Source organism: Lipotes vexillifer, unplaced genomic scaffold, assembly GCF_000442215.2.
Source record: "Lipotes vexillifer unplaced genomic scaffold, Lipotes_vexillifer_v1.1 scaffold1073, whole genome shotgun sequence".
Lineage (NCBI taxonomy): Eukaryota > Metazoa > Chordata > Mammalia > Artiodactyla > Lipotidae > Lipotes > Lipotes vexillifer.
In genome coordinates this window covers 1,156,557-1,170,747 of record NW_006791304.1, presented here as the reverse complement: position 1 = coordinate 1,170,747, position 14,191 = coordinate 1,156,557, and the positions used below count along the sequence as shown (strand labels likewise).

General features: G+C 37.0%; 1 protein-coding gene across 1 annotated transcript in view; it reads left to right on the top strand.

Annotated features, from left to right (window-relative positions):
- Positions 1-14,191, top strand: part of USP45 (ubiquitin specific peptidase 45) — a 60,126-nt gene that overhangs the window by 25,150 nt on the left and 20,785 nt on the right. Inside the window, exons 7-8 of the mRNA XM_007464308.1 lie at positions 2,703-2,833; positions 10,610-10,697. Of these exons, the coding sequence (XP_007464370.1) occupies positions 2,703-2,833; positions 10,610-10,697 (219 nt within the window). The remainder of the gene's footprint in view (positions 1-2,702; positions 2,834-10,609; positions 10,698-14,191) is intronic.

The following is a 14,191-nucleotide window of genomic DNA, read 5'->3' as shown; positions in this document are numbered from 1 at the left end:
CCTCCCTCCCACCCTCCCTACCCCACCCCTCTAGGTGGTCACAAAGCACAAAGCTGATCTCCCTGTGCTATGCGGCTGCTTCCCACGAGCTATCTGTTTTACATTTGGTAGTGTATATATGCCAATGCTACTCTCTCACTTGGTGAGCTTCGCCTTCCCCCTCCCCATGTCCTCAAGTCCATTCTCTACGTCTGCATCATTATTCCTGTCCTGTTCCTAGGTTCATCAGAACCTTTTTTTTTTTTACATTCCATATATATATGTGTTAGCATACGGTATTTGTTTTTCTCTTTCTGACTTACTTCACTCTGTATGACAGACTCTAGGTCCATCCACCTCACTACAAATAGCTCAATTTTGTTTCTTTTTATGGCTGAGTAATATTCCATTATATATATGTGCCACATCTTCTTTATCCATTCATCTGTCTATGGACACTTAGGTTGCTTCCATGTCCTGGCTATGGGAAATAGTGCTGCAATGAACATTGTGGTACATGTATCTTTTTGAATTATGGTTTTCTCAGGGTATATGCCCAGTAGTGGGATTGCTGGGTCATATGGTAGTTCTAATTTTAGTTTTTTAAGAAACTTCCATCCTGTTCTCCATAGTGGCTGTATCAATTTACATTCCTACCAACAGTGCAAGAGGGTTCTCTTTTCTCCACACCCTCTCCAGCATTTATTGTTTGGAGAGTTTTTGATGATGGCCATTCTGACCAGTGTGAGGTGATACCTCCTTGCAGTTTTGATTTGCATTTCTCTGATGATTAGTGATGTTGAGTATCCTTTCATGTGTTTGTTGGCAATCTGTATATCTTCTTTGGAGAAATGTCTGTTTAGGTCTTCTGCCCATTTTTTGATTGGGTTGTTTTTTTTTTTGATATTGAGCTGCATGAGCTGCTTGTAAATTTTGGAGATTAATCCTCTGTCAGTTGCTTCATTTGCAAATATTTTCTCCCATTCTAAGGGTTGTCTTTTCATCTTGTTTATGGTTTCCTTTGCTGTGCAAAAACTTTTAAGTTTCATTAGGTCCCATTTTATTTTTGTTTTTATTTCCATTTCTCTAGGAGGTGGGTCAGAAAGGATCTTGCTGTAATTTATGTCATAGAGTGTTCTATGTTTTCCTCTAAGAGTTTTATAGTGTCTGGCCTTACATTTAGGTCTTTAATCCATTTTGAGTTTATTTTTGTGTATGGAGTTAGGGAGTGATCTAATCTCATACTTTTACATGTCGCTGTCCAGTTTTCCCAGCACCACTTATTGAAGAGGCTGTCTTTTCTCCACTGTATATTCTTGTCTCCTTTACCAAAAATAAGGTGACCATATGTGCGTGGGTTTATCTCTGGGCAGCAGTGTGCTTACTTTTAAAAAACTTTTTAATAAAGTATTCACACAGAGGAGTGTACATCATAAATGTAGAGTTGATGAATTTTCACAAACTGAATACACTGAACTGAAACTAACCAACATTTTTCTCAAGAAACAGAGCATTACCAGCAGCTAGAAGCCCCCTTTCAGGTTGCCTTCCATTCCCTGCCTTCCTGCCTCACAAGGATAGCCACTAACCTGGTTTCTAAAGGGCAGATTAGTTTTGCCTGTTTTAATATTATATATAAATGAAGTTATACAATATGGACTCTTACATTTGGCTTCTGTCAACATGTTAGTGAGATTCACCCATATTGCATTCTCATCAATAAACTTGCTTTTGTTTTCAAAATTTAAATATACTTTTAAAAACAGGTTATTTACTCACTCATTTCTGAAGTTTTTAAACTGTCTCAAAATACTTAAGTTGGGAGCAGGGGATACTTTACCTTAGTGCTTGAGCTTTGAAACTGCCTTAGATTTTACTTTTGACCCTTGAGGTGGCTTTCAATTTACTGAACATTGCAGAAATCACTTGTGATATTCAAAAGCTATAGAAAATTATAGCCTGTCTTTTCTGTGGTTTTAGCCAGTTGGCTGATTTTTAAGGATAGTTGGTATGAAATATATATGTAATTTGTATTTCATGAGTATATGAATGAGACAACATATGTGATAGTTGTCTTAGAAGATAACATTCTATAGTGTCTGAGGATTATATTTGGGATCTGCTTTTTATTCATTGTCTGTAAGGAGAGGGGTTACTAGCAAGGATAACATTTTAGAAGATAAAACTTGATGGGGAAAAAATTCTAGAATAAAGAGTGTTGCTCCTTCACACAGTTGTAGCTGTTTTTGTCAAACTGTATGTCTCTCTCCTTTAAAAGAGGGAGATAGTGTACCAATTTGTGACTTAATTTCTCATTCCTTATTTTGTTAGTAAAATATTTGCGGAAAAGAAGAGTATGGGGTTTTGCTTATAAATGTAATTTTTGATTATTTGTGAATTTGTACAAATATCAAGTCGATGAGTAAGTTTATTTTAGGAGGGCACATTAAGGGACAGTTACAAGCAACAAAAGATTGGTTTTTCACTCTTAAGCTAATAGTTTTATTAAGTAAAGAGCAGAGGATATGAAAATACCCGCATTTTTCAAGGTAAGGCATTTAATTTCATTTTTTATATATTCATCTTATATACGAGGGAATAAAGCTTCTTAATACACTTGAGGTGATTTAGTCATCATTTAAACAGAGTGTAACTTAGATTTTAAAAAATATTTTATTTAAAAATTGTGTATTTCTGATATAGAGTTGATCATGTTTTTAAAGGACCCATTAGTGGTGGAACTTTCAAGCCCTGGACCATTGACCTCAGCCTTGTTCCTGTTTCTTCACAGCATGAAGGAGACTGAAAGAGGACCGCTTTCTCCCAAAGTTCTTTTTAATCAGCTTTGTCAGAAGTGGGTACATCTACATTCTTTTTTTTTTGTTGTTGTTGTGGTATTAGGGCCTCTCACTGTTGTGGCCTCTCCCGTTGTGGAGCACAGGCTCCGGACGCGCAGGCTCAGCGGCCATGGCTCACGGGCCCAGCCGCTCCGCGGCATGTGGGATCTTCCCAGACCGGGGCACGAACCCGCGTCCCCTGCATCAGCAGGCGGACTCTCAACCACTGCGCCACCAGGGAAGCCCACATCTACATTCTTAGTATAAATAATCATGAGTTACAAAACACTAATGTGTTTATCACTTAATATGAGTAGTTTGACTCTGACTGTGACATGGCTGTTATTGCCTAGACTACCAAGAGAAAGAACTAACATTCGTTTAGTTGCAGCTGTGTGCCTTATCTAAATTATATCTCATAATACTCTGAAGAAGTGATTTTTATCCCCATTTTATATATAAGGAAACTGAGACCCCCAGAAGTTGAGTAGCTTACCTTGTTTCATGGTGACAAAAATAGGGTTTAAATAGATATCTGTCCTGACTCAGAAGCCCATGATGTAATACCATAAAGTGAGAAAATTATAGAATTATAAAATATAAGAGTGCTATAATAGATCATCTAACCTAGTTTTCTTATTTTTAAAGATGAGCTTTGAGGCATGCAGAATTTAAGTAAATTTCCCAAGATATCACAGTATATTTAAAAACAAAATCCTTGTGTGCCTAGAAATAAACACATGTCATAAGGGACCTGACATCATTTATTCCTTTATAGAAATTTGAGATCTTACTTTGTGTCAGGTAGTTGCTAGAATCCAGGGGAACACAGCTTATAATTTATTAAAAACAGACCCTTTCAGGAGCTCATAAACTAGTCCAGTCCACAATTAGTAAAATATGTAGAAACAAAATTCTTTAAATGTAAACTTGCATTTTTGTATATCTCCAGGTTTTAAAATTTCATTTTAATTTAAGCTAGTTACCTAAGCCATGGTATCATATTATATTTTATTGCGTTTTATTTTATCTCACAGTATTGTACCAATGTTAGTTTTCTTTTTTAAAAAAGTTTATTGTAGAAAGAACACAACATGAGATCTACCCTCTTAAAAAAATTTCAAGTGTACAATGTGTTATTGTTGACTGTAGGTACAGTGTTGAACAGCAGATCTCTAGAGCTTATTCATCTTGCTTGACTAAAACTTGTTCATTAATTAGTAACTCCTCTTTTCCCCTCCCCCCTTTCTAGGTACCTCACATAATTGGAATCATGCACTATTTGTCTTATTGTAACTGACTTATTTCACTTAGCATAATGTGCCATGGTATTTTAAATGTAGTCCAAAATGTGGAGGGTTTATTATATGTCTCATTTGGTTGCCAGGTGCTGTTTTTCAAAACAAAAAAAGCCTTTAAAAGTCTCAGAGACATGGGTGCCTCATAGAGTTAAAAAGTTTTTAGGACATTATGTACTTTAGAAATTTGTTTTTGACTCTCCCCAAAATAACTTTGTTTTGTGTCTTTTTTTTTTCTGGTTTTATAGAAATTTGTAAACATTTTCTAATTATTATTAAAATGATAGGTGCTCATAGATAAAAATTCAGACTACTGTTATCTGTTTTCTTTATTCTATCCAAAAGTGATTATGCATACATAGACATAAAAATAAATTGTTTGCAACTTGCTTGTTTTGCTTAATGTGTTTTATACATCTTTCTATATTAGTACATGTGGATATAACTTATTTGATTTTACATATAGATATGTGTGTGTGTGTGTGTGTGTGTGTGTGTGTGTGTATCATTGTACTTATGAGAGTATGTCTGTGGGATAAATAGAATTACTGGATCAATCGTTATTTGAAAATACTTTTAAATTGCATTTTCTTTTGCTTTATTGTATTTACTTTTTTTTTTAACATCTTTATTGGGGTATAATTGCTTTACAATGGTGCTCTATTGTATTTACTTTAAAAAGAGATATGTATATATTAACAAAAGTGATTAAAAAGAAAAAGTCAGGTAAAGATTTAAGCCATATATGTTGGGTCTATTTTTGGACTTTGTTCCATTGATCTATATGTCTGTTCTGACCCCAATACTGTACTGTCTTGATTACTATAGCTTCATACTAAGTCTTGGGATTGGATGGTGTGAGTCCTCAAATTTTCTTTTTTTGGGGGGGTGGGTTACTGCTCTAGGTCCTTCGCTTTTTTATGTGACTTTTAAATTAGTTTGTCAGTTGGGATTACATTGAATGTGTAGATCAGTTTGGAGAGAAATGACATCTTAACAATGTTGAGTCTTCCAATGCATGATTATCAGATACCTTTTCATTTATTTAGGTCCTTGATTTTTCCTCATCAAAATTTTATGTCTTTCATCCTATGAATCCTGCACCCATTTTGTTAGATTTACCTTAAGAATTTCATGTTTTTTTAAAATGGTAGTTATTGTAATTTGGTACTTAAATATTTTTTTGAATTTCTAGCTGCTCATTGCTAATATAGAGAAATACAATTGATTTTTGTGTATTGACCTTTTTTCTTGCTTCCTTGCTCAATTCACTTACTGGTTAGAGTAGCTTTATGTAAATTCTTTGGGATTTCTTATGTAGACAATAATGTCATTGGTAAACAAAGACCTTTTTTTTTTTTTTTTTTTTTGCGGTACGCGGGCCTCTCACTCTTGTGGCCTCTCCCGTTGCGGAGCACAGGCTCCGGATGCGCAGGCTCAGCAGCCATGGCTCACGGGCCCAGCCGCTCCGCGGCATGTGGGATCTTCCCGGACCGGGGCACGAACCCGTGTCCCCTGCATCGGCAGGTGGACTCTCAACCACTGCGCCACCAGGGAAGCCCCAACAAAGACCATTTTATTTCTTCTTTTCCAAGCTGTATCCTTTTATATATTTTTCTTACCTTATATTGCTGGCAAGGACCTCTGGTGTGGCATTGGAGTGGTATAATAGACATCCTTGCTTTGTTCCTGATATAAGGGGCAGAGCATTCAGGCTTTCACACATAAGAATGATAAGAGCTGTAGGTTTTTCATAGATGCCTTTCATCAGGTTGAGGAAATTCTCATCCCTAGTTTTTTTTGAGATCTTATCAAGAATGGGTATTGGTGTACCTTGATTCCTGGCCCAGAGAAAATGAGATAATACATGTTTTTTGTTTTATAAGAAAAAAGAATGGGTATTAAATTTTACTGAGTGCTTTTTCTGCATCTATTAAAATAATCATATATTTTTTAACCTGTTGAAATAGTGAATTGTATTAATGGATATTCTGAATAGCTTTAGTGAACATATTTTATTTACAATAAACTGTATGTATGTAAAGTGTAATATCAGTTAAGTTTTAACATATGTATACACTTGTAACATCATTGCCACAGTCAATATGATGAATGTATCTGTCACCCCTAAAAGTTTTCTTGGGCCCCTTTGTAATCCCTCTCTCTGGACTCCTTCCCCAAGCCCCGCCCCAGGGCTACCCTTTACCTATTTTTTGCCACTGTAGATTAGTTTGCATTTTTTAGAATTCTGTATACAGTTGACCCTTGAACAACACAGGGTTTTGGGGCACCAACCCTCCCCGAAGTCAAAAATCTGCATATAACTTTACAGTCAGTCAGCCCTCCAGATCCCAGTTTCCACATTTGTTGATTCAGCCAACTGAGGATCGTGTAGTACTCTACCATGTATTTACTGAAAAAATCTGCATGTGAGTGGACCCGTACTGTTCAAACTTGTGTTGTTCAAGGGTCAACTATAAATAGAATCATACAACATGTACTCTTTTTTTGGTCTGGCTTCTTTCACTTGGTGTAATTATTTTGAGATTCTTCCATGTTGTATGCATACATTGATTGATTTTTGAAAGTTGAGCCAATCTCTTGAAGTTTCTGTTACAATGGTGATTGTCAGACACTTTGACCACTTGTGATGAATTGTTGGGAGCAAGTTCCTCAGCTTTCCTCTGGCTTTTTTTTCCCCTTCAGTATCTTATTTTGCAATAGTTTTGAGACTCACAAAAAGTTACGAGAAGAGTACAGAGTTCCTGTGTACCCTGCATCCAGCTTCCATCAGTGATAATATCTTATATGATAGCAGCGCATTGTCAAAACCAGGGAATTGACATTAACATAGTACTATCAACTCCGGTATAGATCTTATTTGGGTGTCACTAGTTTTTACATGAACTCGTCCCTGAAAGGTTCAGAGATGCTGTAGAGTGATTCTATGTCTCCATTCTCATTCATGCCCATTTTTTAAAAATATGTATTTATTTCGTTGCATCGGGTCTTAGTGGCTGCAGGCGTGCTCCTTAGTTGAGGCTCGAGGGCTCCTTAGTTGTGGCATGCAAACTCTTAGTTGCGGCATGCATGTGTGATCTAGTTCCTGGACCCGGGGTCGAACCCAGGCCCACTGCATTGGGAACTCGGAGTCTTAACCGCTGTGACACCAGGGAAGTCCCTCATTTACGCCCACCTTTTTGGTTCCTTTATTCCTTCATGTTGCTAACTAGTATTGATGTGCTGAGCTTTCTTTGGGTTTTGTCCATGAAGAAATTACACACACACACACACACACACACACACACACATACATATATATTCCTAGTTTTGTGATATTCTGTGGTGTGTCATGTACCTTAAGGATGCCATCAAAGTCTGAAGATAAGTTGAAAGTTCAGAGACTTGCCTGGCAGTCCAGTGGTTAAGACTCCTCGCTTCCACTGCAGGGGGCATGGGTTCAGTCCCTGGTTGGCCTGGTTGGGGAACTAAGATCCTGATTGCATGGCGGCACAGCCAAAAAAAAAGATGAAAGTTCAGTATGCTATAATATTCTGGGTATGTTCTTCAGTATTGTCTTCTAATTTACTAATTTACCCTTCAACTGTGTATAGTTTAGACTTTATCCTATTTTTTGTATTTTTATATCTGTAGTTTTATTTTCTTATTTCTAATATTTTAATTTGCTATCTTATATCTACATGTTCTTATTTAAATTTTTTTCTATTTTTTGTAGTATCTGGGCTTTTATTGGCAGTTATGCCTTTGGACATTCTCAACATATTTATGTCAACACCTTTGGGACAGTTCTATACAATTTATTTGGAGTGAAGTAAATTCATCTCAGTTGTTTTTAACATTAGATTTCTTTATGTGTTTTATAATACTGGATTGTAGCCTTCTTTGGAGTGAATTTCTTGTTTTTCTGCTCCTGTCTTTGACTCCTTTGCTTTCTCCCATCCCCTCCCTTCGTCATATTCACCTCCTCTTTCTGCCTAAAAATTTTAAATTTTGTGATAGCCTCACCCCTTCCCTCCAGGCTGGCCTTGGAGATGCAGCTCTCTTAATGGTTCAGTTACCATGCTGCCCTGGTTAGCAGATGAGAGAAGAGTCTGTAGGTTTGGCTCAGGTTCAGGTCCCTAGGCTGTGCCTGTGTTCTGCTGTAGCCTTAGGTAGCACTTGCCTAAGGGCTTCCTTTCAGGCTCTTGGTAAGATCAACCATCCTTAAACAATGATCCTGGCTCTGGTCTCTGTCTGAAGTACTTTTAGTTTTCTTTACCCTTCAGGGCTGAGCTCTTTCAGGCCTAGAGCCTGTCAAGTCTGTTTTTTAGTCTGCCTACAATTTCATGTTCTAATATTTTTGTTCTGTGAGATTTTTTTGCATTGAATCCCACTTAAGCCTTTTTTGTTTGTTTGTTTTCTCTTTTTACATTTTGTTATGTTTGGAGCAGAGAGAGTTTTTGGATTATGAACAGACTGATTCATCTGCACCCAGAAGACATCTCCATGAAGTCTCTCTTGTTTTCAGTTTCTTTGTCTTGGCAGTCTGTTCCTGTTTTATGAGTGTGTATACATTTTCCTCTTAGAATTTGAGATTTCTGAAAGTTCTCAACTCTTTTCCACAGTAACGCTTTCACTAAGGCACAGTTCCTGTGAATGTTTAGAATTTCCCTTGTTTTGAATAGGGTGAATTTTTTTAGTGATTTTTCTATGTTTATCCTTGTTTTGAATAGGGTGAATTTTTTTAGTGGTTTTTCTATGTTTATCCTTTAAGTTTGAAGGTCTCTTTTGGTATTTATTGGTAGCTCAGATAGGCTCCATTAGAGATTCTATAAGTCATCATATGATTTGTTCCCCACCCTAAGTAAAAGAAGAAAGAAAAAAAATCTAGGTTTATTAAATTTTCTTCAGTGGTTTAGAAGGCAGTAAATGCTTTGTGCATGGTTGAGATGGAGCTATAGGTAGAGACATGGTGGAGACAGTTTCTCCTTTGTCTGGGAACTATTTCTTCCTGTGTGTCTGCTTCGAAAGCCATAAACTGTCTCCTCCTACCTGCCGCCTGGCTGGTGAGGCTCTCTGAAGGATCCCCATTTCCCCTCCCAGTCTTCTTCCACTTCCCAGACCTTTCCCGATACCTACAGCCTAAGTGTAGTGTCATGCAATTTCTGCCTTTATGAATTCCAACTGGGGAGGCCCTAAGGGGGTTGGAGTTTGTACCCATCTTGGTTTCTGTCCTCATCTCTGATCTAGGAGGTGGGCACTATCCACCACATGCAGAAAGGGAAGCCCACCAAGGGAGTAAGTGAAAGTGTTCTCTACATCATGCTGCTACTTGCTACTTCTTAGCAAGAGTGAGTAACTGAAATGATGCTTCCTGTTTCAGGCTAGATTCGCCAGTAGTTCAGAGAGTGTTTTAGCACCAGGGACTCACACTAGTACAATACTAGGATGAATATTCATCATGAGATAATGAGGAATAATGCTTAAAGTACTGGACTCAAGAACCAGAAGACCTGGATTTATGTCAGTGGCGCTCAACTTGTTCTTCAGTTTTCTCAAGCGTAAAACGGAATTCGTATTACAGTTGTCCCTTGGTATCCACAGGGGATTGGTCCCAGGACCGCCAAGGATACCAAAATCCATGGATGCTCAAGTCCCTTATATAAAATGGCGGAGTATGTATTTATGAATTCCTTAACAGCATTGTTGTGTACATCAAATGAAATACGTGGTATATGTCACAATAAGACCATTGTAGACTTGTCCTACCATGAGATAGTCTTACTATTTTGTATTATTTTGACAAAACTCTTCATCTTAGCTCAGAGCACTTTTAAAATTTACTAATTGTTTGCATTTAAGGCAAAAATATTCATTTTAGCATTGAGTTAATTGCAGTAAATATTACTTTTTAAAGTTACTGAGATCCGCTAAACATTTGCTGTGCTGATTTCTCCATGAATAACCCCTTATCCTTTTATTTAATTAATACACAGGAAATCTGATTGTCAAATTCATGAAATGAAAACCTTCATAGAGATAACAGTTTATGGTTCTTTATATTAATATAAATAATCTCTTGCTTTTCTTTTGCTTATATAAGGTAGGAAGATAATAGATCACAGTAGCTTGGGTTTGAATACTGTTTTTTAACCTGCCGTGTGACCTTGCAAATTAAATAGTCCCTCTGAACCCTCATATGTAAGCTAAAGAAAATAGTACATTCCAAGCTTGTTTCAGGATTATGTGAAGCTTAACATATGTACTGTACTTGGCATGTAGTAGTTGCTTAATAAGTGTTTAGCCATATTATTCTCAGTGTACTGAAGATCTCATCCTAATTGGAACAGTATTCACATTTTGTCTTTCTATTTATAGAAAAAGGAGTAAATTGAATCTTTGAATATATGTTATTTCAAAGTGATTTTAAATAATAATAATATATTATTGATAAGATGTTCTTTTTTTCTTTCCTGTTTTGTTTTTAAATCATAGGGCCCCTGGATTTAAAAGTTTTCAACAACAGGACAGTCAGGAGCTTCTTCATTATCTGCTCGATGCAGTGAGGACAGAAGAAACAAAGGTCAGGTTTCTTTGTGTTTATCACATATTCTGTTTAAGAAGAGGGTACAAAACTGAAGGAATTTTAACCAAAATTTTAATGTACGTTTGAGAGTAATTTGATTTTTTTTTTAAACTTCTATTTACTCTTCTCTTCCCCCCACTTTTTTGCCCCTTCTACCAGAAGATTATTTTTTCACTCTTTCACAACTCTGTTACCCTTTATTAGTTAATGCCCTTTGGCTATAAATAACAGAAATTAATTAATACTAGCTTAAATAAAGAAAAGGGAATCTAATAATCCAAAAAAGGGGGATATAGGACAGGAAGGTTCTCAGGAATCCGGAAAGTATTCTCCTTTTCCCCCCAGTTTCTATGGCTCTATAGATTTCCTTTTTTTTTTTTGGCAGTACGCGGGCCTCTCACTGTTGTGGCCTCTCCCGTTGCGGAGCACAGGCTCCGGACGCACAGGCTCAGCGGCCACGGCTCACGAGCGCAGCCGCTCTGCGGCATGTGGGACCTTCCCGGACCAGGGCGCGAACCCGTGTCCCCTGCATCGGCAGGCGGACTCTCAACCACTGTGCCACTAGGGAAGCACTCTATAGATTTTCTTTACCCATCTCTCTGTGGACAGAGTAGTTTCTTTGTTTCCCTGTCTGAATGGTAGCACCTGACCACCATGGCTTGCTGCTTGTGAATCCCAATTCTAAATTCCCAAAAGAGAGAAGTCCCATTATCCCATGTTGGATTGCAGTCTACTCAGGAACCAGGAAATTGGGGTCCCAGCCTCCTGGATCAGGGACTGTTTCTGAGTAAAAAAGGACTGGTTAGATTTCCCAAATAGGGTTTATTGTAATCCTGTCCCTTAATTGATTGGCTTTTGGTTGACTTTAATATTAGTTATATTCACCTTTTTTGGTGGGGTCCTATGAAAATAGTATACAATTTTTCAGAGAAAATATAAGATATTAAAGGTGCAAGATATCAAATACACAGCACATATCCTCCACTTCCTCCCTTTCTCTCTCATAGCAGACCCTGCTCAGCATTCATAACAGTTCCACTGAGTCAGTGTTTAGTCTCAGAATCATTCTCAACACAGCACTGTGGGCAGCCCCTGCCAATCATAATTGTTAATAACAGGTGAAATCCTGTTTTCTGTTCAAGGTGAATACCCTTCTTAATTGAAATATTAATATGGTTGTAGAGCAACCAGGTGAAAATGAAGTGCTGATATGTTTGTGGTAGGTGTTTACTATGTTACTAGGCAGGGTGGACCCTCCTTTTTTTTTTCTACTTTGTTTGAATTGTACATAACATTGTAGTGTTGCTTTACTCCTAATGACCAGTTTTCAGTGAAGAAAGAGTTATGGTTCTAATATTTTTTCATAAATTATCTTAAAGAATGAGTTAATTACACCCTCCTGCTGCCAAACAGTGTATATTACAATCCTATCCTTAATTGGCTGTTGTTAGACTTTCATATTAAATTAGTTGAATTCAGCTTCTGAAGGTGTCACTCCCTTTCTGCCACCTATTTTTAAGTATTTTGATTATGAGCCCTACTACCTTCTATTTAGATTTACGTCTATCATATCTCTTAGATTGTGGTCTCCTCAAGGAATGGTATCCCATGTGCCTTGCACACAGTAGTGCTCAGTGAATGTTTGTTGAATATGTTGTCTGTACTTACCTCCCGCCCCACGCCCTTTTTTTTTTTGTTGGCCACGCCTCTTGGCTTGTTGGATCTTCGTTCCCAGACCAGGGATCAAACCTGTGCCCCTGGTGGTGAAAGCACCGAGTCCTAACCACTGGACCACCAGGGAATTCCCTGTGCTTACCCTTTAAATGGTCAGTATTTCTTGAGAATTTGAATTGGGAAGAAAACAGTCTCTTAAATGATTTATACTAGCTAGTTACTTGGGGATTTGCAGTTATTTTGAATATGTTATAATTTGAATAAACTGTTAAATTGACAGGGTAATTCTGCGTTATGTTTTACCTGTAATTTGTTTTGAAAAAAGTCAGTAAAGAGACTTGTAATTAGTTAAGTTTTGGGACATTAACACAATCCCTCTGAGCTAATATTTGATCACATTTTCTTAGATCTAGAAACTGATATCAAGAATGGAGATTCAAACTTAAGTCTTTCTGACCTCCAAACTAATTATCTAATTTTATCCAATACTGCTTATTAAAGTTTAATTTTAATGCTTGGTCATCAGTGACTAGTATAAATAACCCATTTTTTAAGCTTGCTATTTAAAATTTAACCATAATTATTTCACTATTTGAAAAAAGTATTAACTCTGATTTAATAACTATGATATATATATTGATACTCTTATTGAAGGGGTCGATGCAAGGTAGTAAGGTGGAAAGAGATGCTCTTTGTGTTATGAGTAGTAAATGCATTTTGACCTTCTGAGCCTACAGATGACATAGTAGTTACTTTAGGATTAATTCAAACCATCAGTTGCTAGAATAATTTTTTTTCCTCTATGATTTGCAGGGTACATTTGCTACATGGTGGTCATGTATCATTGTAAATGGAATTAAAAGTCACTCTTTACAATGTTTTTCTCTGTTGATATTACAAATAAAACAATAAAATCTATCCCTATAATTTTTTTTGTTTTACTTTTATTACTTGATGGCATTCTTTGTTACAATTAAATTATTCTTTTGTCATAATGATGCATTATGATGATTCACAGTATCTTGAAAATTCAGGCAGTACAGCAGGAAACATTGGTTTTTGAAAGCTCTTATCTTTCTTCCTTTATTTGAGGGTTTTAGATGGGGTGGCAGAATTAAAATGTCAAGTCTGTGGATCTATTCAGTCTTGTAAGCAAGGACAGTCGTGCCAGTCAGTTACAGTGAGTACCCAAGCAGGAGCTGCATTGTCTGGCCTGGGAACTCTGCAGCTGTTAATCGGGCTGCTGTTGTAGTTTGTCTCTGCCATGTGTTTTTTGATTGAAGGAAGGCTATAGCGGTATGTCTGCCACCAGACTCTTCTAGTGATGATTAAAAACTACTGACCTCTTTTCATATTTTTTCATTAGTGTCTTTTTCTTATGACTCTGAAGTCGAGGAATATAACTCGCTGAGTAGAGAGCCAAAGGGATCATTTGTGCAAAAATTCTAAATTTTTTATGTGTGAAATAAACAAAATAAAATTCACAATAAGAACTTCTTTTACAGCCAGCCTTTTTACCTTAGAAATATATGCTTCTTTACTTTTTTCCTTTTAATTTGAGCTATCTCTAAATTAATGATGATTACATCTGCATTATCAAAGATATATCGCTTTAATACATTACTGGGTAAGATTATTTTAAAGGTAGAATATCTCAGCTAACTTAAATTATGAGTGTTTGCATTATTTTTGAAAGAAGTTTAACATGGAGGGCTTCCCTGGTGGCGCGGTGCTTTGGAGTCCGCCTGCCGATGCAGGAGACGCGGGTTCGTGCCCCGTTTCGGGAGGATCCCACATGCCGCGGAGCGGCTGGGCCC